General features: G+C 38.8%; 1 protein-coding gene across 3 annotated transcripts in view; it reads left to right on the forward strand.

The window, feature by feature from the left end:
* The window catches only part of RNF180 (ring finger protein 180), a 264764-nt gene that overhangs the window by 187559 nt on the left and 52562 nt on the right, over nt 1-24643 (forward strand). For all 3 annotated transcript variants that reach the window (XM_065905392.1, XM_065905394.1, XM_065905393.1), the window contains 2 exons: nt 1463-1688; nt 16116-16241. In XM_065905392.1, coding sequence (XP_065761464.1) covers nt 1463-1688; nt 16116-16241 — 352 coding nt within the window. The remainder of the gene's footprint in view (nt 1-1462; nt 1689-16115; nt 16242-24643) is intronic.

Raw genomic sequence — 24643 nt, forward strand, 5'->3', positions numbered from 1 at the left:
TGCATTTTTCACTTTCATCAAAGTGAGGAGAAAAGCATCTATACCATTTGCCTCAGTGGACTGAGGCCAGGCCTTGTTTAAGGAGTATTTCCCAAGGCTCTAACCAAAACTACTGGGCCTGTGAGAAAGGTAGGAGGGGAGGATGGCTGTGGATATTTATTGAATATTTGTTGTATGCCAGGCTGTGCTGTGCTCAGTGCTTTAGGTGGATTACCTCATTTAATTCTCACGTAGCACCTTCACAGATGAGGACATTGTGATGTTAAGTAGCAGGAATTGTGCCACCAGACTCAGTGCTGCTACCTGAGTGCCTCTTTCCTAGCTACCTGTTAATAGCCTCTTTCTTAACTATTCTAGTTGGGAGAGCGGAGCAGGCTAGTATTTTCCAGCTGCAAGGCTGATCCCAAAATTACTACAAGTTTCTTTGCAGTATCTTTTTCCTGACATACCTTGGGCTTTGACCTTTTATTGTCTCTGAGGTCCAGGAATGTGCAAAATGTTAAATAAAGAATGCTGCCTGTGTAGTGTGAAGCTTAAGTTTGACTTCCTCTTGCCCTCACATCTCAGTTCAGTTCAGTCACTCGGTCGTGTCCGGCTTTTTGCAGCCCCATGGACTGCAGCATGCCAGGCTTCCCTGTCCATCACCACTCCCAGAACTTGCTCAAACTCATGTCCATCAAGTCGGTGATGCCATTTAACCATCTCATCCTCTGTCGTCCCCTTCTCCTCCTGTCTTCAATCTTTCCCATCATCAGAGTTTTTTCAAATGAATAAGTTCTTCACATCAGGGGACCAAAGTATTGGAGTTTCAGCTTCAGATAAAGGAGAAAAGGAAAGATATACCCATTTGAATGCGGAGTTCCAAAGAGTAGCAAGGAGAGATAAGAAAGCCTTCTTCAGTGATCAATGCAAAGAAATAGAAGAAAACAATAGAATAGGAAAAACTACAGGTCTCTTCAAGAAAATTAGAGATACCAAAGGCACATTTCATGCAAAGATGTGCACAATGAATGACAGAAATGGTATGAACCTAACAGAAGCCCTCAGGTCTATTCATGTGCAAATGCCCATATAAGGCTGGTATTCTTGTGACAGTAGCTTGTTTGCTGTGGTGGGAGTGGGATAGACGGGAATCTGGGACCTAACACTTACTTAACTAGTTCTGGTTAAATAGAGATAAAGATTTACTTAGTGTTTTCAGGTACTATACTTTAACATTTAGCATTATGTAAAAATGCTAAAATGAATAATTAAGACTTCTGTGTTTCTCATGTATGTTTCCAGTTTCTTGTCACTTTGCAAGGTAGAATTTCTGTCAATGATTATTCACAAAAACAGATATACCTGCTTCTCATAAATATTTTCATTCACCTTAACAAAATATGAAATCAGTTTCTCAATTTCTCAGGGAAACCAATCTCATACTGAACTAAGAGAAATTGTTTTTGCTTATATTTTGCAGACTTTGGATAATGAAATGAGTACAGATGATGACAATGAATATGCAGAAGAAAAGGAAAGCTACATCTGTGCAGTGTGTCTGGATGTTTATTTCAACCCCTACATGTGTTACCCTTGCCACCACATCTTCTGTGAGCCCTGCTTACGGACCCTTGCCAAAGACAATCCTGCAAGCACTCCCTGCCCGTTGTGTCGGACAATTATTTCCAGAGTCTTTTTTCAGACAGGTAATTGTTGTCTTTCATTAACATGATTGCCTAATTATTTTGACTACCTCTTTGTTCCAGTTCTAAAGGTACTTTATGAATTATTATTTATGAGAAAGTTATTGAAAATCATATATAGCATAATTTGTTACTCTCCAGTTTATAGAAGAGTGCTTGCCAACTCGTTAGAACTTTTAAAATCGTAGAATCAGTGATGAAACCAGTTTCTCATCTCTACTCCTCTATTTAATGCTGAGATCTTTTCTAAAGCATCCTAACTAGTTTTTCAGTCTTTACTTGGACATCTCCAGTGTCAAGGACATTCCATTAAAATTTGGAGCAGCCCTATTGATTATTTATTTCTCAAGTCTAACTTCTATTTCTTTTCGACCTTTGTTTTTTTCTCTGGAGTCTCAAAGAATAAATCTAGAAATATCTGAGTATTACTACTATGCCTTTCCCTCAAACTCCAAATCTTCTAAACCTTCTTGTTGTTTTTAAGGTGTTTATTCTTGAATACAGTAAAATTGGTACAAGGATTTGTTTACATAATTACCATGTAAAGATGGGATATAATACAATATTTTGATACAAATAGAAACAGGGAAAACTAATGAATGTGGAACCTGGATCCTGCTAGGAGAAAGGAAAAAATGATAGAAGTAAGCAGAGCTGTTGGACTGTAAAGAAAACTGAGCACCAAAGAATTGATGCTTTTGAACTGTGGTGTTGAAGGAGACTTTTTTTTTCCCATTTATTTTTATTAGTTGGAGGCTAATTACTTTACAGTATTGTAGTGGTTTTTGCCATACATTGGCATGAATCAGCCATGGATTTACATGTGTTCCCCATCCTGAACCCCCCTCCTACCTCCCTCCCCATCCCATCCCTCTGGGTCATCCCAGCACACCAGCCCCGAGCAGTTATCTCATGCATCCAACCTGGGCTGGTGATCTGTTTCACACTTGATAATATACACGTTTTGATGCTATTCTCTTGGATCATCCCACCCTCACCTTCTCCCACAGAGTCCAAAAGTCTGTTCTATATATCTGTGTCTTTTTTTCTGTCTTGCATATAGGGTTATCGTTACCATCTTTCTAAATTCCATATATATGCATTAGTATACTGTATTGGTGTTTATCTTTCTGGCTTATCTCTCTGTATAATGGGCTCCAGTTTGAGAGTCCCTTGGACTGCAAGAAGATCCAACCAGCCCATCCTAAAGGAGATCAGTCCTAGGTGTTCACTGGAAGGACTGATGTTGAAGCTGAAGCTCCAATACTTTGGTCATTTGATGCAAAGAGCTGACTCATTTGAAAAGACCCTGATGCTGGGAAAGATTGGGAGCAGGAGGAGAAGGGGATGACAGAGGATGAGATGGTTGGATGACATCACCGACTCAATGGACATGAGTTTGGGCAAACTCCGGGAGTTGGTGGTGGACAAGGAGGCCTGGTGTGCTGCAGTCCATGGGGTTGCAAGGAGTCGGACATGACTGAGCGACTGAACTGAACTGAAAGCAGAGCTGATGTTTATTGAGTGCACTGCTGTGTGCTAAACCTTTGAGAAGGAAATTTCTGTATCCACATTCTCACCTGAACCATAGGCCAAATAAGATTAAAGTATGTACTTTATTAATAGTAAAACTGAAGAAAACACATAGCACATTTTTCTTCCCCAAAAGAGAATCCAAGAACCCATCTGCAAAGAAGAATCAGTTTATAAAAATAAGTTTTGTATACCCAACCAACTGCATGAATGCTTGCAAACCTGCCTTACCAGCTCAGTAACCAAACAATGAGATACCACTTCACACTCACTAGGATGGCTATAGTTAAAAAGATAGATAATAATAAGTGTTGACAAGGATATGGAAAAATTGAAACTCATATATTACTGATAGGAGTATAAAATGGTAAAGTCAGTTTGGAACATAGCAGAATCAGCTTTGCACATAGAAGATTCTAAGCCTGCTTATGAGATGGGGAAAAAATTCTGATGTGTCCCAAATTAACTAAGAGTTCTTCTGTCTATGAAAATGGAAAAAACTCCAGGATGGGCAGGGCCAAGAAAGAAGACCTTTGGCTAGGGGGGACCTTTCCATTTCCTGACTGACAGCCTCATTCTTCCAGACAAGGAACTGCCATATCAGTACCCCAACAGCAGATCTGTTCAGGGATGTCAACCATGCTGCATGACAGGATCTGCCGGCCACCGTCATCAGGAGGCCAAGGAAGGAGAAAGACTATGGCTTACAAATGTTAAATGGAGTGGGGATCATCCAAGAGAGTGGGGAAGAATCCCTTAGCCAGTGAGATCATGGTTTTGTTTTCAGGGAAGGCATCATATTTTCTTGAATCGATTGTACGACTGAAGCCTTCAAACCAAGCATGGCATTGCCTCTACTGCAGACTGACTCTGGGGGACCCCTGTATGAGCCCTACTATAGACTTCAGGAATCCCAGCCCATGGTCATATGGAAGATATACATGTCTCACGTATTACATAGAGAGCCACAGGGTCAGTGCAACTGAACTCTCAACTGTGAAGTCACTTGCTGCTCTCACCCCATTCAGATGCACCCGAACCTCAACAAGGAGAATTTCTACCCTCCTTCCATATTTTACTCCATTCAACCTCTGTACCCTTTTAGACCACTGACCCTATGCCACTGCTCTTTTGCCTTTACATGGTGAAACTAAGTGCTAATAAGCAGTAGTGCTGGTGAACTCCGTTGGAAATGGGAAAATAAAATGGCTGAGTCTTCACCTTGTGTATGAAAAGAAAGAAAGTGAAAGTGAAGTCGATCAGTCGTGTCTGACTCTTTGCAGCCCCGTGGACTGTAGCTTACCAGGCTTCTCCATCCATGGTATTTTCCAGGCAAGAGTACTAGAGTGGGTTGCCATTTCCTTCTCCAGGGGATCTTCCCGACCCAGGGATCAAATCCAGGTCTCCTGCAATGCAGGCAGACGCTTTACCGTCTGAGCCACCAGGGAAGAAGTCCCTAACTAAGTAAGTAAACGAGATTTAAGCTAATCTAGAATTTTAAGTATGAAGCAGGCTTATGATTTTTTTCACCAGGAAAATTTTGGCTGCCACAATAATAAGAGGATGCTACTGGTATCTAGCCAACAGAGCAGGGATAACAGATATCCTGCAGTGTTTGGGCCAGTCCCACACAGCGAAAAATTGTACTGGGTTCAGTCTGAATTTTAGATGTCCTGCTGGGCTTTATTCAGGACATACAGCTCATCCAAAAGATCACAATTCCTCTTCTTATCTGCCGTAATAGCCTGTAATTGGTCTTGGTCTGTTGTCTCTGTTCCCATTAAGGGTATTTCATACTTTCTCTTATTCTATACCAAACAGTCTGGACTGTTAATTCATATGCTAATAGTGATTTTATTCTTGCATTTACCCATGCCTCAACTTTTTCATTTTTATGTTCATCTTGTACAATATAGTCATTGCCTCTGAAATCAAAACTCATTCTTTTTTTATTGAAGTATAAAAAAAAAGATTTACAATGTTGTGCCGATCTCGGTTGTACCGCAAAGTGACTCAGTTATACACATACAGACAATCTTCATTTTTATGTTCTTCTCCATTATGGTTTATCACAGGAGATTGAATAGAGTTCCCTGTGCTGTACAGTAGGACCTTGTTGTCTATCCATCCTATAACATATAATAGTTTATATCTGCTAATCCTAAACCCCCAGTCCTCCCCTCCCACACTCCACTCCCCCTTGGCAACTTCAAGTCTGTTCTCTATGTTTGTGAGTCTGTTTCTGTTTGCAAATAGGTTTATTTGTACCATATTTTAGATTACACATGTAAATGGTATTATATGGTATCTGTCTTTCTCTTTCTGACTTCACTTAGTGTGGTAATCTCTAGTTGTATCCATGTTGCTGCAAGTGGCATTATTTCATTCTTTTTTATGGCTGAGTAATAATATTTCATTGTATATGTATACAAATTCATTCTTTATTAGTAGGCATATCTATTTCCTAATGGCTTTTAGTGTAGTCACTCCTGAGCTTTAATATATGGAAATAAATAGTTTATTATAAAAAAGAAATAGAAGATTAAGCAGAATGATCAGAGCATTGTTTCTCAGGTTTCTGTCATTTTCCTACCACCTTTTCAATTTTCACTATATCCACATATCACCTGAATTATTTTTTACTTAAGGGTTTTCCTCATATCAACATAGTTTTAAAATATACTTATTTCAGCCTCATCTTTAACAAGGTATTTGTGAATGTATGTATTTGATGTTCTAGTTTATTATGTACATTAAAATATAACTATGAACAATTTTATTCAATTTCACCCTAAATCCTTTAACATATGGCTAGTGCTTTGCAAACCAAATCTTGAAAAACACTGCCTTGCACTTATGGAGGTTAACACCAGGAAAAAAAAAAAAAAACACAGCAAACAGGAATATTTAAAACAGTCCCTGGGAGTTGTGAGTGGAGCTGGAGTTAGTAGGAGTGGAACAGATCTTCACTGGTGTTTTGCTTTTGGTTTTTTTTAATGTTCTTTTACATCATTGGATTTCTTAAACCATGGGAATGTGTTAATTTGACAGTTTTTAAAAATAAATAAGTAAACCAATATATACAGCATTAAATATGATGGTGGCAGGGAGGATGAAGTCCTGATTCTTTTCATACAGAAGACAGGCAATCATGAATTCTTTGAAACTGAGGATATATGCTATGATAACCTTTTGAGGATCCACTAGTATATTTCTATCCATAGGCTTTCAAAAGGCTTTTTCTAAATATTGAAGTGTAGCTTTAAATGCAAATAATAATAGTATGCATCACAACAATAAAAAGTACTTAACACTTTGTCTTTATCATACTATGTGTATGCTTATGTACTGAGTCGCTCAGTTGTGTCAAACTCTTTGCCACCCATGGACTGTAGCCCTGATCACTGAGAAAGGCTTTCTTATCTCTCCTTGCTATTCTTTGGAACTCTGCATTCAAATGGGTATATCTTTCCTTTTCTCCTTTGCTTTTTGCTTCTCTTCTTTTCAGAGCTATTTGTAAGACCACCTCAGACAGCCATTATGCTTTTTTGCATTTCTCTTTCTTGGGGATGGTCTTGATCCCTGTCTCCTGTACAATGTCACGAACCTCCATCCATAGTTCTTCAGGCACTGTCTATTAGCTCTAGTCCCTTAAATCTATTTCTCACTTCCACTGTATAATCATAAGGGATTTAATTTAGGTCATACCTGAATGGTCTAGTGGTTTTCTCCACTTTCTTCAATTTCAGTATGAATTTGGCAATAAGGAGTTCATGATCCGAGCCACAGTCAGCTTCCAGTCTTGCTTTTGCTGACTGTATAAGCTTCTCCATCTTTGGCTGCAAAGAATATAATCAGTCGGATTTCGGTGTTGACCATATGTAGAGTCTTCTCTTGTGTTGGAAGAGGGTGTTTGCTATGACCTGTGCGTTCTCCTGGCAAAACTCTTATTATCCTTTGCCCTGCTTCATTCTGTACTCCAAGACCAAATTTGCCTGTTATTCCTGGTGTTTCTTGAATTCCTACTTTTGCATTCCAGTCCCCTCTAATGAAAAGGACATCTTTTTTGGGTGTTAGTTCTAAAAGGTCTTGTAGGTCTTCATAGAACCATTCAACTTCAGCTTCTTCAGCATTACTTGTCAGGGCATAGACTTGGATTATCGTGATATTGAATGGTTTGCCTTGGAAATGAACAGAGATCATTCTGTCGTTTTTGAAATTGCATCCAAGTACTGCATTTCAGAGTCTTTTGTTGACTATGATGGCTACACCATTTCTTCTAAGGGATTCCTGCCCACAGTAGTAGATATAATGGTCATCTGAGTTAAATTCACCTATTCCAGTTCATCTTAGTTCACTGATTCCTAAAATGTTGACATTCACTCTTGCCATCTCCTGTTTGACCACTTCCAATTTGCCTTGATTCATGGACCTAACTTTCCAGGTTCCTGTGCAATATTGCTCTTTATAGCATCAGACTTGGCTTCCATCACCAGTCACATCCACTACTGGGTGATGTTTTTGCTTTGGCTCCGTCTCTTCATTCTTTCTGCAGTTATTTCTCCACTGATCTCCAGTAGCATATGTGGCACCTACCAACCTGGGGAGTTCATCTTTCAGTGTCCTATCGTTTTACCTTTTATACTGTTCATGGGGTTCTCAAGGCAAGAGTACTGAAGTGGTTTGCCATTCCCTTTTCCAGTGGACCACATTTTGTCAGAACTCTCCACCATGACCTGTCAGTCTTGGGCGGCCTTACACGACATGGCTCATAGATTCTTTGAGTTAGACAAGGCTGTGGTCCATGTGATTAGATTGGTTAGTTTTCTGTAATTATGGTTTCAGTGTGTCTACCCTCTGATGCCCTCTCTCAGTACCCACTATCTTACTGGGGTTTCTCTGACCTTGGACGTGGGGTATCTCCTCTTAGCAACTCCAGCTCCAGGCAGCCGCCACTTGCCAGTCCAGTGCCACACGGCCACCGGTCGCTGCTCTGGAACCTTCATTCCTTTGTACAAATCCAGTTTTCCATCTCGGACCATTTTCCTTCAGCCTGGAGTAACACTTCTTCTACAGGTTTGGGGAATTCCCTGGCGGTTCAGTGATTAGGATTCAGTGCTTTCACTGCCAGGCCCCAGGTTTGATCAGCAGGTCATTTTCAATCACTGTAGTGTCTACCACTGATCCTCACACATTGTGGAAGTTCAGTGTTGTTAAAAGGAAACAGGATGTCTGCCATGAAGTCAGAGGAAGTCCCGCCGCTACAACTAGGTCTCAGGTGCTCTAGCTCCAACTCTCCAAAATTAGAGATACCAAGGGAACATTTCATGCAAAGATTGGCTCAATAAAGGTCAGAAATGGTATGGACATAACAGAAGCAGACATTATTAAGAAGAGGTGTCAAGAATACACAGAAGAACTGTACAAAAAAGATCTTCACAACCCAGATAATCACAATGGTGTGATCACTCATTTAGAGCCAGACATCCTGGAATGTGAAGTCAAGTGGGCCTTAGGAAGCATCACTATGATCAAAGCTAGTGGAAGGGATGGAATTCCAGTTGAACTATTTCAAATCCTAAAAGATGATGCTGTGAAAGTGCTGCACGCAATATGCCAGCAAATTTGGAAAACTCAGCAGTGGCCACAGGACTGGAAAAGGTCAGTTTTCATTCCAATCCCAAAGAAAGGCAATCCCAAAGAATGCTCCAACTACTGCATAATTGCACTCATCTCACATGCTAGAAATGCTCAAAATTCTCCAAGCCAGGCTTCAACAGAACATGAACCATGAACTTCCAGTCGTTCAAGCTCGTTTTTGAAAAGGCTACATATTTAGTTGGAGAATAGGGCTTCTTAATCTAGATTTTAACTCTGAACAGTTCACTACGAAAGGGTACAAAATCAGGTTAAATTTTATATTCAGAGGATACATAGATAAGTATTCATCAGTACTGAATGAGATATTCCTGGTTGGCTTCTCTTTCCCAACACTCAGTTCCTCTGACCCCAAATCACATAGAACATTAAGTTACTAGGAGACTGTGCAACCTCCCTAAGTTGAGGACCTGCAAGGTCTGAAAAGTTGATTCTGAGAGTTGTTGGTATTTCTTGAGTCTAAGTAGTCAGATTCTGTTAAACGCAGGCTGTAGTAGCAAACTCAAGTTTTCTCTAACTGGCATTGTTCCCCTTATAGACAAACATTTCTGGGTGCTCACATGGGTACAAAATGACTTTCACTAGGAGAGCTAGGGTCCCTTGCAAGTGAGACTTTTTTTCCCTTTTGCAGAAGTGTAAATCAAGCAATGCCATTGAAACTCTGAAGACAATTTTAAGATAGTTTATAGATTTTCATTGATACAGAGTAAAGTGAAGTCAAATATCAATCTTTCATAATAATGAGATGTAATTTTATGTAGGGAAACAAGGACCTTAATAATCTAAATGAGATAGCTGGACACATATATTCTATCCTTTTAACACCTATCCTTTTAAAACATAATACCACTGGGTGCTTCTAAATAACTGTGCCCTGTAGTTATAATTTGTCATTGTTGTCTAGTTGCTAAGTCATGTCTGACTCTTTGCAACCCCATGGAATGAGCACTCCAGGCTTCCCTGTCCTTCACTATCTCCCTGAGTGTGCTCAAGCTCATGTCCATTGTCATTGAGGCCATCCAACCATCTCATCCTCTGTCATCCCCTTCTCCTCTTGCCCCCAATCTTTCTCAGCATCAGGGTCTTTTCCAGTGAGCTGGCTCTTTGTATCAGGTGGCCAAAGTATTGGAGCTTCAGCTTCAGCATCAATCTTTCCAGTGAATATTCAGGATTGATTTCCTTTGTGATCACTGGTTTGATCTCCTTGCAGTCCAAGGGACTCTCAAGGGTTTTCTCCAACACCACAGTTCAAAAGCATTAGTTCTTCTGCACTCAGCCTTCTTTATAGTCCACCTGTCGTATCTGTACTTGACTACTGGAAAACCATAGCTTCAACTATATGGATATTTGTCAGCAAAATGATTTCTCTGCTTTTTAATATGCTGTTTAGGTTTGTCATAGCTTTTTTGCATTTATAATAATAATCTTACTATAGTCCCTCCTTAACAGGACCCAAAGGCCTAAATTAACCTGCCATACCCCTCAGACCATGGAACTTTTCAAGCAAGAATATTAGAATGGGTTGCCATTTTCTTCTCCAGGGGATCTTCCAGACCCAGGGATCAAACCCACATCTCCTGCATTGGCAGGCAGACTCTTTACCACTGAGTCATTACCTCATAACTTAGGGTTACCTATTTACTAAATATGATTTAATGCATGTACTATGCCTATTTCACAATTTGCTTTTGTAAATCCAAAATATTATTGAAAAATCATTTTAAATTTGTATTTAAAAATGAGATTTTCACGTTAAAAACTTCTAATATTATGATGCAGCATTGTTTTCAGCACTGTTAGTTTTATGCACTGTTTGAAGAAAATGTTTTCTAAATATTTTTTAATAGACTTTATTTTTTAGAGTAGTTGCATATTCACAACAAAATTAAGTAGAAGATAGAGGGATTTTTAATACACCTCCTACCCCCTCACAAACATCCCCCATTACCCATACTCTATACTACAGTGAGACATGTGTTAAATTCTGTCAGCCTGTATTGATACATGATTATCATCTAAAGTCCATAGTTTACATTAGGGTTCAGTCTTGATGTTGTACATTCCATGAATTTGGACAAATGTATAGTGACACATATCCATCATTAGAGTATCAAAGAGAATATTTTCACTGCCATAAGAATCCTTTGCTCCTCATTCATTCATCCCTATTCATCCTTCACTCGCAACCCCAGATCTTTTTACTGTCTCCATAGTTTTGCCTTTTCCAGAATGTCATATAGTTGGAATCATACAGTATGTAGCCTTTTCAGATTGGCTTCTTTAACTTACTAATATACATTTAATATTCTCCATGTCCTCTTGTGGCTTGATAGCTTATTTCTTTTGGGGGGCTTCCCTGGCGGCTCAGATGGTAAAGAACCTGCCTACAATGCAAGAGACCCAGGTTTGTTCCCTGGGTTGGGAAGATCTCCTGGAGAAGGGAACGGCTGCCAACTCCAGTATTGTCACCTAGAAAATTCCACAGACAGAGGAGTCTGGTGGGCTATAGTCCGTGGACCACTTTAGGACTAAATAATATTCCATTGTCTAATGGTACCAGTTTACCTACTCACGTGCTGAAGGACATGGTTGTTGCTTCCAACTTGGAAATTATGAATAAAACTGCTAAAAACATCTATTTGCAGGTCTTTATGTGGACCTAAGTTTTCAGCTTCTTTGGCTAAATACCAAGGAGCATGACTGCTAAGTTTTATGTAGTAAGAGTACTTTTAGTTTTTGAGAAGCCACCAAACCATCTTCCAGAGTGGCTGTGCCATTTTCCATACCTGCCAGCAGTGATTAGAGTGCCTGTTGTCCACATCCTTGCCAGCAATTGTGTCATCTGTGCTCTGGGTTTTGGCTGTTCTAATAGGTGTGTAGTGGTATCTCATTAATATTTTAATGTGCATTTCCCTAAAGCTTCTTTTCACATGCTTATCTGCTGTCTGCATATCTTCTTTGATGAGATGACTGTTAAGGTCTTTGGCCCATTTTTTTAAATTGAGTTTTTTGTTTTCTTACTATTTAGTTTTAAGACTTTTTTGGGTATTTTTGAATAACAGTCCTTTATCGGATATGCCTTTTGCAAATGTCTTCTCCCAGCCTGTGAATCAACTATTCATTCACTTGACAGTGTCTTTTGTAGAGCAGAAAAGAATGTTTCACAGTTTTGACTCTTAAACTTAGCAGAATGCTTAAAACTATTACTAACAAATATTTCCTTAATAATTATAAATTACAATATAACTTAATTATAACTAGCTTTTAAATATAAAATTGCCCATATAAGTGAAGTGAAAGTAGTTCAGTTGTATCCAACTTTTTGTGACCCCACTGACTGTAGCCCACCAGGTTCCTCTGTTCATAGAATTCTCCAGGCAAGAATACTGGAGTGGGTTGCCATTTCCTTCTCCAATTTAAGCATAAAGCAGACATCAAAGTTATACCACCCTGTTGGTACTGCTTGTAGTTCAAAATTGTGCTTTGTCTGTGGTTGTCCTTATTTTATTATTTATGGTACAATACAGTGAAACTCATGGTAATACACCCTGTAATAAAGTGAATTATGTTTTTATGTATTTGGTAATTGACTCTTGCACTCAGCCAAGTCAAGAAGACTAGAACTTTTAACACTTACTTACTATTTCAGTGGTAGTGTCACTCAAAAATGTTGCTGTTTTCCACTGGTACTGCCACCACATTTAAATGTACCATTTGAATAGACTTTAGAATCTTTCTAGGATATTCAGGGTTTTGTCCTTTTCCATCATATTGAATGATATGAAATATTGATTCATTATAATATATTGTAATATAATGTAATATAATGCATTATAATATATTGTAGTAAGAAGCCTCTACTCCCTAATAGGTAGAGTTGACAGAGGAGGACAGAAAGGTAGTTTTTGCCACCTTTTACTCTAAGCCCTGCATCTTGGTCTGCCTTCAGATTTTTCTTAGTGCTTCTTCTAAATAATTCTGAGAAAGTTAGTATTAAATAGTTATCTGTTGCAAAATCCTGCAGTTCCAAGTTCAAATACCACTATAATGAAGCAATGTAGTTCTGTAGAAAGAACAACATCCTTGGGTTAAGATTTGTACAGTTTATAGCAGATAAACTATAAGAGATAAGGTTTAACTTATTTAAATAAATTCAGGTACTTTTAGAATAGAAAAAGATTTAAGGTCATTTCATCTAGTGGTTGACTGTGCATTAAAATTATCCAAGGAGCCTATAGAAAGTACAGACTGCTAGGTCACATCCACAGCAATTCTGCTTCAGTAATATCTGGGCAAGGTCCTAGAAATTGTCTTTTTAACAAATCCCCTCAGCAACTCTGATGCATAGCCAGGCTCCAGACGGGTATTTTGAAATCACTGATCTAGTACAGTGCCCAGCAGACAGGAATTAGATTTAATTAATTTCTGTATTTCTAGCTAGACCAGCAAAGTGCCAGGCACATAGCTATTGCAGAATAAGTGTTTGCCAGAGATGGGGCAGAAAGCAGTACAAAGAAGAGTTCAACAGCTTATGAAAGGCGCCACAGTTAGGAAGCATTAGAACCCAGTTCTTATTTGGCCCAGCAGATAGAGGGACAAGGGCTTTTGGATCTACTCTTCTCCAAAGGTCTTTCAGATCAAGTGTAATAAATAGAATCTTCCAACATTTCATAAGACTATGTTATGGACACATGTATTTATGTTCAACAGAACATTGTAGGTACATCTCCCATCTCATTTTGTACATTTAATAAAGTAATTCCTCTGATCATAATTTTCTTAGGTATTATAGATAATTTTTGAAACCTTTCCTTCTTTGGTTTCCATTTGGGTTTGTTAAATAGGTTAGAAGTGTATCGTGTAATAAGTTCTTGAAGCTAGGAAAAAAAAAAAAAATCAGTTACCATTATTACTTTTATCTCTCTCATCTACGCTCTAAGACAAGTTTGATTTGTGACCAGCTCTCAAAACTGCACTTCTGGATGACTCTTACAAGAATGTCTCTTTGACCTGGTTTACTGAATGCAATTACACTTCCAAGTAAGTTTTCATTTTAAAAGAGGCCAGTGCAGTGACATCCTCTGGTTATTGCATCAGCATTTTAGAGCAAGGATACAAGCTCTCCAGGGGAAGGAGGAGGTGGAGGGAGAGGTGGAAAAGAAAAGAGGGGAATAAGAATTTGGGGGTTGCAAACTCTTCTCCTTGGTTTATATTATCTCCCACAAGAAATAATTTACCCACCACACTGGTCTTACTTTTAAAGGCATTTAGGAAGTTGTGAGTCCAACAGTTAGTTGTTAACACAGTCCTGCTTATTTCATAAGATTTTTAATTTCTCAGAAAATACCTTGATTTATAGTTATCACTGCTTAAGGATAAGCCCCACAAGAAGACAATTGTTATGTAAGTGAATGTGTTATAAGTCATTGGATAGCTTCTTCCATTCTCTTCATCACTATGAATGACACTGATGAATCATTTTAACCAAGTAGTAATGCCATGACCACCTTTTACCAAGGGGCTGTTCACAGGGAGTGGGCAAAGTGGACTTTGATAAAACCAGTGTGCACTGCTGCAGAAAACACTGAGAATATCCGATCTGAAATCACTTAACTATTATACGCATGAAAATTAAAACATTCACTGGCCATAACAACCTCCAGCATACACAATGAGTACATAGACTATGAAAATACTTGCTCTCTATCTTGTGTGCTTGAATTACTGGCCCTTGGGTGTAGACTGGGGACGGGAGTTAGAGAGTTGCGGGTTTATTCAGTTCAGTTTAGTTCAGTTCAGTCACTCAGTCGTGTCTGACTCTTTGTGACCCCATGAATTGCAGCACGCAAGGCCTCCCTGTGCATCACCAACTCCCGGAGTTTACTCAAACTCATCTCCATCAAGTCGGTGATGCCATCCAGCCATCTCATCCTTTGTCGTCGCTTTCTCCTCCTGCCCCCAATCCCTCCCAGCATCAGGTCTTTTCCAGTGAGTCAGCCCTTTGCATGAGGTGGCCAAAGTATTGGAGTTTCAGCTTCAGCATCAGTCCTTCCAATGAACACCCAGGACTGATCTCCTTTAGGATGGACTGGTTGGATCTCCTTGCAGTCCAAGGGACTCTCAAGAGTCTTCTCCAACACCACAGTTCAAAAGCATCAATTCTTCGGCGTTCAGCTTTCTTCACAGTCCAACTCTCACATCCATACATGACCACTGGAGAAACCATAGCCTTGACTGTAGGGACCCTTCCTTATTTGGACTGGCCTGTTTTTTACATTGTTTCTTTTGTTGTTAAATGTAAACTTCCAGAATGTTTTCCCTGTCAATTGCTTAGATAAGAATAAATCCAAGAGAGTAGTTAGGAAAAATAGAGAAAATTTGATGTAACTGGTTAGAGAAGAAGCTCAAAGCCTTTGAAAGGATGGAAGCTGAGAAGATAGTACAGGAATAATTGTGGGATGAAAGTAAGAGGGCACCATTGATGGAAAGACTTGTTTACTTCTCAGCTAGTAACTAGCTCTACACTGGCCTCCCTGGGAAGAACTTCTCCATCAAATAGTTCAATTCAGATTATACTTACTTTCCTTGGCTCATGTTCTAGAGACTCTTTTATAAACTGTCTTCATATTTGTTTCTTGATTGGTATATGTTTACTTCAAATGAATATTTTCCTTTTCTCTTTAACTCGTGAACAAGTTTCTGAAGGGTTGAGAATTTATTTCTACATTTTTTTGACTTCATATCAGCAGCGTTAGGCTCTACAGTCAGTCCATCACATATAGAATGAAATAAAACTATAAAGTAAAAGCTTCTAGTGATTTTTCCTTTTCATTATCACTCCTGAGCCATGATTGCACTCTAGTTATTCTGTTGCTGCACCCATAACACCTTTTCCCCCCTTTATGGTGTATCTGTTTATTACCATCTTTTAGACTGCAGTCTTCTTTAGGGCAAGGACTATGTCTCAATCATCACTGTTTCTTTCATTTCTGGTGTTTTATCTGACGTAGGAGCTGCTCAGTAGGTGTATGTTCTATGTTTAGGCATATCAAAGTTGCATCAAATTCAGAGAAATTTTGTTTGCTTGGGTTAAAAACAAAGTTGACTCCACTTTTATCTTCACTGTCTTCAAAGAGATCTGAATTTATTATCAGACTACTGCAACAACAATTTTTTGGGTTTTTGCCATTTTACTCAAATTAATGTTTAAAAATACTATTTTCGTTTGCTTTGCTCTAGAACTGAACAATGCCACAAAAACATTCTTTACTAAAGAATATTTGAAAAGAAAACAAAGCTTTCAGAAATCCAGCTCTGCAAAGTGGCCCCTACCAAACTGCAGAAAAGCATTCCACCTTTTTGGAGGTAAGGAAACTAATGTAAAAAATGAGAGAGAGAAGGAAAGAGAAAAAGTCTGGTAACATAGTCTAGCATTGTTTTTTAAAGCCATTTTCTTTCTGCCTTAGATATGTTAGTAGAAAAATATTTCTGCACTGGTCAATTTTCAGCAAGGATTTGCTAGTGTCTTCTTACTGAAAGCTACAGGTGTATGTATGAAAAACTTGGAGACTATACCTTAAGAGCAAAATCTGACAGAAACTCATGATCAGATTTACCTTGCCTTGCCATCAATAATGTTTAATATGTAGATAATGAACTTCATTTAAAAAATAACAGATTTAACAGAAGCACTAGTATTCTTTATAAGCATTTTTAATAACTCATCATAATCTAAGTTTGTTTTATAGGTTATAATCTCATTTTTATTTTTATTATTTTTTACTTGAAGTATAGCTGATTTAGAATGTCATGTTAGTTTCAGATGTACAGCAACAGCAATTCAATATACACACACACACACATATATGTATGTATATGTTATTTTTCACATTCTTTTCCCTTATTATAAGATATTGAATCTAGTTCCCTGTACTATACAGTAGGTCCTTATTGGTTATCTAATTTGTATGTAGTAGTGTATATATGTTAATCCCAAACTCTTCATTTATCCCTTCCCCCACCTTTCTCCTTTGGGGAACCATAAGCTTGGTTTCTATATTGTGGGTCTATTTCTGTTTTATAAATAAGTTCATTTGTTACTTTTTTGAGATTCCACAAATAAGTGGAATATGATATATTTGACATATGATATTTGTCTTTGGCTTACTTCACTTATTATGATAATCTCTAGGTCCATCCATGTTGCCACAGATGGCATTATGTCATTCTTTTTTATGGTTGAGTAATATTACACACACACACACACAGCACATATAATATACATACATGCATGCACATATAATATACATACATGCCTACACACATCACATCTTTATTCATTAATCTGTCAATGAACATTTAGGTTGTTTCCATGTCTTGGCTATTGTAAATAGTTCTGCTATGAACATAGCAGTGTGTGTGTGTATCTTTTTTAATTAGAATTTGCTCTGGATATATGCCCAGGAATGGGATTACAGGATCATATGGTAACTCTATGTTTACTTTTTTAAGGAACCTCCATATTGTTCTGTATAGTGGCTATACCAATTTACATTCCCAACAACATTGTAGGAGGGTTCCTTTTTTTTTCTGCACCCTCTCCAGCATTTATTATTTGTAGACTTTTTGATGTGAGATGATGCTTCACTATAATTTTGATTGGCTTTTCTCTAGCAATTAGCCATGTTGAACATTTTTTTACGTGCCTATTGGCCATCTTTATGTTTTTTGTAGAAATACCTATTTAGATCTTTTCTGCATATTTTGTGATTTTTTTTTCTAATACTGAGCTGTTTGTGTATTTTGGAAGTTAATCCCTTGTCAGATTTGTCATTTTTATATTTTAAATATTTTCTCCCATTCTATAGGTTGCCTTTTTGTTTTGTTTATGGTCTTTTTGCTGTGCAAAACTTTTGTGCTTAATTTAGACCCATTTTTAAATTTTTGCTTTTATTTCCATTGCTCTAGGTAACAGGTCCAAAAAAAAAAAACCCACTGCTGTGATTTATGTCAACGAGTATTCTGCCTATGTTTTCCTCTAGGACTTTTATAGTATTTGGTCTTATGCTTAGGTCTTTAATGCATGTTGAGTTTATTTTTGTATATGAATGTAGAGGATGTTCTAATTTCATTCTTTTACATGTAGCTATCCAATTTTCCCAGCACCACTTAATCAAGAGACTGTCTTTTCTCCATTGTATATTCTTGCCCCCTTTGTTATAGACTAACAGGCCACAGGTGGATGGGTTTATTTCTGGAATTTCTATCCCCTTTTATTGATCTATATTTCTATTTTTGTGCAAGTACCTTACTGTTTTGACTACTGTAGCTTTGTAGTATATGCTAAATTCAGGAAGTCTGATTCTCTAGTTCCATTTTTCTTTCTCAGGATTGCTTTGGATCATAATGTATTATTGGAGTCAGTTTGCTGGCATTTTGCTAAGGATTTTTGCATCTATGTTCTTCAGTGATATTGGCCTGTAATTTTCTTTTTTTGTGGTATCTTTGTCTGGTTTTGGTATCAGGGGGATGGTAGCTCATAGAATGAGTTTGAAAGTGTTTCACTTTCATACTATTCTATTTTAATATTTTACAGTTGTCCCCCAAGTTTAGGACAAGTAGAAAGTGTCAGTACTTTAATGTAGAGTGTCTCATCCATGTATAACAGACAAGGAATATCAGTTTCTGGGTTCACATCTAACTAAATGCATGACCTCAGGGATGTCATAGAAACACCTACTTTTGTTTCTGTTTCTGACCTGTAAGATGGTAATAATTATATAACCTAATTAATGTAGTTGTAAGGATCAAATGAGCTGATGTGAAAGTACATTCTAAATTGTAACTGTACTATATAGATAAAAGGAAATATCAAATTAGGGCAAGGCAATCTCTCATACCTTTTTCACCTTTGAGAATTTGTCATATGTAATGATCATACAATGTTTTTGTCTTTTATAAAACCATGGTCTATCAGGGCATGGACAACTGTACAGTTTTAGTACAGATGAGGGGTCTGGTTAGAGAAGCTCAGATGTAGGGAGCTCTGATCTTCAGGGACTAAGAGGGCCTTCCATGTAAGAAGACTGATAATATCAATACAGCAATGATGTCAAACAAAAGGAGGTAAAAACAGAGCCTATATGATTGAGGCAGAAGATAAATTGAATTACAAAATCCTCAAGGTTTGAAGAAAGTAGTTTATGGACAAATATAACTGTATATAGTAGTTTTAATGAAGAAACTTAGTTTAAAGACATTTTATCAGCACTATAAAACATACTATTTACTATAGAATATTATTAATAAACAGTACTCCTATTTATAAGAACTATGAAATAGTCTTCTCATTATAACACTATTTTGTAAAGTCATAAATAACTGAAGAAACCCACCGTCTGTCGTTGTTCAGTCACTAGGTTGTGTCCAACTTTTTGCTACTACATAGACTGCAGCACAGCAGGCTTCCCTGTTCTTCACTGTCCCCCGGCATTTGCTCAATCTCATGTCCATTGAGTCAGTGATGCCGTCCAACCATCTCATCCTCTGTTTCTCCTTTCTCCTCAATCTTTCTCAACATCAGAGTCTTTGCCATTGAGTTGGCTCTTTGTATCAGGTCGCTGAAGTATTGGAGCGTCAGCATCAATCCTTCCAATGAATACTCAGGGTTGATTTCCTTTAGGATTGACGGGTTTGATCTCCTGGTTTTCCAAGGGACTCTCAAGAGTCGTCCCTAGCACCATAGTTCCAAAGCATCAATTCTTCAGTGCTCAGCCTTCTTTATGGTCCAACTCTCACATCCAGACAAGACTACTGGAAAAAACATAGCTTTGACTGTATGGACCCTTGTTGGCAAAGTGATGTCTCTGCCTTTTTAATACACTAGCTCTAGGTTTGTCAGAGTGTTTCTTCCAAGGAGCAAGCAGCTTTTCATTTCTTGGCTGCAGTCACTGGCTACAGTAATTTTGGAGCCCAGGAAAATAAAGTCTGTCACTATTTCCATTGTTTTCCCCATCTGTTTGCCATGAAGTGATGGGACCAGATGCTGTGATCTTCTTTTTTTGAATAATGAGTTTTAAGCCAGCTTTTTCACACTCTTCTTTCAACCTCATCAAGAGACTCTTTAGTTACTCTTCACTTTCTGCCATTAAAGTGGTATCATATGCATATGTGAGGCTATTGATACTTCTCCTGGCAGTCTAGATTCCAGCTTGTGATTCATTCAGCCTGGTATTTCACATGATGTAGTCTTCATAAAGTTAAATTAGCAGGGTGACAATATACAGCCTTGACATACTCCTTTCCTAATTTTCCATGTCTGATTCTAACTGTTGCTTCTTGACCTGCATGCAGGTTTCTCAGGAGACAGATGAGGTGGTCTGGTATATCCATCTCTTAAAGAATTTTTAATATATAGCTCAGTTGGTAAAGAATCCGCCTGCAATGCAGGAGACCCCAGTTTGATTCCTGGGTCAGGAAGATGCCCTGGAGAAGGGATAGGCTACCCACTCCAGTATTCTTGGGCTTCCCTTGTGGCTCAGCTGGTAAAGAATCCACCGGCAATGCACTAGACCTGGGTTCGATCCCTAGGTTGGGAAGATCCCCTGGAGAAGGGAAAGCCTACCCACTCCAATATTCTGGCCTGGACAATTCCATAGACTGTATAGTCCATAAGGTCACAAAAAGACAGACATTACTGAGCGGCTTTCATTCCCTAAATTATATTACATTTAGCCCAAAATATGATATAAAATTAAATATAAGAATATCAGTGTTACTCACAGGATTTCATGTGAAAGAAGAGAAAATTTAATGTACAGATTATGTGCTTTAAAAGATTCCTTTGAATCCTACCTTCTACCCTATATGCAGATTTTTTAAAAAAATGAATCATTCTGATAACCCCTTAATTTCCTTTGTCTTTTTATATTCTGGGGTACTACAGCTATAAATTAAATATTTGCTTCTTTGTGATTTCATGTTATTTCTCCTCATAGAAGTTCCACAGAACTCAAGTTTTTAAAACTTTTTATGGAGGAGGTTCAAAGTAACTTTATTACTCAACCTAAATAACTTGGAGAATTTTAAGCATAACTTTACTAGCGTGTGAGATGTGTGCAATTGTGCGGTAGTTTGAGCATACTTTGGCATTGCCTTTCTTTGGCATTGGAATGAAAACTGATCTTTTCCAGTTCCGTGGGCACTGCTGAGTTTTCCAAATTTTCTGGCATATTGAGTGCAGCACTTTCACAGCATCATCTTTCAGGATTTGAAATAGCTCAACTGGAATTCCATCCCCTCCACTAGCTTTGTTCATGTGATGTTTCCTAAGACCCACTTGACTTTACATTCCAGGATGTCTGGCTCTAGGTGAGTGATCACAGCATTGTGATTATCTGGGTCATGAAGATCTTTTTTGTACAGTTCTGTGTATTCTTGCCATCTCTTCTTAATATCTTCTGCTTCTGTTAAGTCTGTACCATTTCTGTTCTTTATTGAGCCCATCTTTGCATAAAATATTCCCTTGGTATCTCTAATTTTCTTGATGAGATCTGTAGTCTTTCCCATTCTATTTCTGCTTTATTGACTGTACCAAAGCCTTTGACAGTGTGGATCACAATAAACTGTGGAAAATTCTGAAAGAGATGGGAATACCAGACTACCTGACCTGCCTCTTGAGAAACCTATATGCAGGTCAGGAAGCAACAGTTAGAACTGGACATGGAACAACAGACTGGTTCCAAAAAGGAAAAGGAGTATGTTAAGGCTGTGTATTGTCACCCTACTTATTTAACTTATATGCTGAGTACATCATGAGAAACGCTGGGCTGGAGGAAGCACAAGCTGGAATCAAGATTGCTGGGAAATATCAATAACCTAAGATATGCAGATGACAGTACCCTTATAGCAGAAAGTGAAGAACTAAAGAGCCTCTTGATGAAAGTGAAAGAGGAGAGTGGAAAAGTTGGCTTAAAGCTCAACATTCAGAAAACTAAGATCATGGCATCTGGTCCCATCACTTTATGGGAAATAGGTGGGGAAACAGTAGAAACAGTGTCAGACTTTATTTTTCTGGGCTCCAAAATCACTGCAGATGGTGACTGCAGCCATGAAATTAAAAGATGCTTACTCCTTGGAAGGAAAGTTATGATGAACCTAGACAGCATATTAAAAAGCAGAGACATTACTTTGCCAACAAAGAGTCTATCTAGTCAAGGCTATGGTTTTTCCAGTGGTCATGTATGGATGTGAGAGTTGGACTGTAAAGAAAGCTAAGCACAGAAGAATTGATGCTTTTGAACTGTGATGTTGGAGAAGACTCTTGAGAGTCCCTTGGACTGCAAGGAGATCCAACCAGTCCATCCTAAAGGAGATCAGTCCTAGGTGTTCATTGGAAGGACTGGTGTTGAAGCTGAAACTCTTAATACTTTGGCCGTCTGATGCGAAGAACTAACTGACTCATTTGAAAAGACCCTGATGCTGGGAAAGATTGAGGGCAGGGGGAGAAGAGGATGATGGAGGATGAGATGGTTGGATGGCATCACCAACTCAATGGACATGGGTTTGGGTGGACTCTGGGAGTTGGTGATGAACAGAGGCCTGGCGTGCTGCGGTTCATGGGGTCACAAAGAGTCAGACACGACAGAGCAACTGAACTGAACTGAACTGAACTAACTTAAGAAATATATTACTATTGAAAGCTCAGCTATGCTAAGCAAAAGCTGAGCTGTTAGGCTCAGCCAAAACTGAAAGAGTTAAGCCTGTAATCAGTGCAGTGGTTTAAGTAAGAGTCTGTAATCAGAGGAACTGCCAATGCTCCCACCTACTATTCTATCTTCCCCCATTGAACAGTGCACTGTTCCAGGTTCAGTTCAGGTAGACCAAGACAAATGTGGGGTGATTTTATTGTTGAGGAGGCCCTGACCAAAGGACCTTGGCACTTTTATGGACCCCAAGGAATGTATATGTATGTGTTGGGCTTTTTTTGGTGGTGTCGGGGGGAGGGGTGTGGTTTGGGAAGGAAGGGAAGACAAAGGGGAAGGCTAGAAGTGAAAAAGTACTGTAGTGAAAAGTGTTTTTAAGATTTTCCCCTGATAACCCTTTAAGAGGTCTCAGCAGCGGTTCAGAAGAAGCCCTCTGCACAAGACCTCAGGTAAAGGACAGAGAAATGCAGGTGCTGACACTAGGAATGTAAATATGTGAAAGAGCATCACGGGCAGGAGTCCTGAGACCCTGATTGCAGCTCCTTCAAGAGAGATTGTAGAGCACTGGCTGTACACCAAGTCCGGTGGGGCAAAGGCACCCACCATGTGCTTAGTGTGATGAGCCATTTCGTGTTCTTGCTGCCCCGCAGACTGTAGCCCGCCAGGCTCTTCTGTCCGTGGGGATTCTCCAGGCAAGAATACTGGAGTGGGTTGCCATGTCCTCCTCCAGGGGATCTTCCCAACCCGGGGATCAAACTCAGGTCTCCCGCATTGCAGGCAGATTCTTTACTGACTGACTGAGGCCTCTATAATTGCCTACAGTCAAGCCTGAAAAACCATAGGATTTTAAATACAAACCAGACTCAAGTACCAGTATTACTGAAGCACCTTCTCTCCTTCTGTACTTTTTGTTTGCTTTCTTCTTGCTCTGAATCTTCTATTAATCATTTCTTTGTACATGTAAGTATACATACATATAAGGAATGTTGTTTAATTTTGCTTGTCTTTGAACTTTTGCAGGGATAACAATGTATGTATTCAGTATTTGCTTTGTCACTCAGCATTATGTTTCACTGAGTGTAGCCACATTCATTTATTCTTACTCCTATACTGTAGTCTGTTATGTGAATATGTTTGGTTGTTCAGTCACTAAAGTCATGTCCAGCTCCTTGAAGCCCATGGACTATAGCACATGAAGCTCCTGTCCTACATTATCTCCCAGAATATGCTCAAATTCATGTCCATTGAGTCAGTTGTGCTATCTAACCATCTCAACCCCTGCTACCTCCTTCTCGTTTGCCTTCAGTCTTCCCCAGCATCAGGTCTTTTCCAGTTAGTCAGCTCTTTGCATCAGGTGGCCAAAGTATTGGAGCTTCACAGTTGATTTCCTTTAGAATTGACTGGTTTGATCTCCTTGCAGTCCAAGGGACTCTCATGAACCTTCTCCAATACCAAAGTTCAAAAGCATCAATTCTTTACTGCTCAGCCTTCTTTGTGGCCCAACTCTCACATCCCTACCTGACTACTGGAAAAGCCATTAACTTTGACCCTACAGATCTTTGTCAGCAACATGGTGTCTCTACTTTTTAATATGCTCTCTAGGTTGATCATATATAGCTTCCCTTCCAAGGAACAAGCATCTTTTAACTTCATGGCTGCAGTCACCATCCACAGTGATTTTGGAGCCCCCCAAAATAAAATCTATCCCTGCTTCCACTTTTCCCCATCTATTTACCATAAAGTGATGGTACTGGATGCCATGGTGTTAACTTTTTAATGTCACGCTTCAAGCCATCTTTTTCACTGTCCTCTTTCACCTTCATCAAGGGCTCTTTAGTTCCTCTTTGCTTTCTGCCATTAGGATCATGTCATCTGCATATCTGATGTTATTGATATTTCTCAAGCAGTCTTGATTCTACCTTGTGATTCATCCAGCCTGGTATTTCACATGATGTACTCTGCATATAAGTTAAATAAGGCTGACAATATGCAGTCTTGTCATATTCCTTTCCTAATTTTGAACCAGTCTGTTCCATATCTGGTTCTAACTATTGCTTCTTGACC

The sequence above is a fragment of the Muntiacus reevesi genome, chromosome 14 (assembly GCF_963930625.1).
Source record: "Muntiacus reevesi chromosome 14, mMunRee1.1, whole genome shotgun sequence".
Taxonomy (NCBI): Eukaryota; Metazoa; Chordata; class Mammalia; order Artiodactyla; family Cervidae; genus Muntiacus; species Muntiacus reevesi.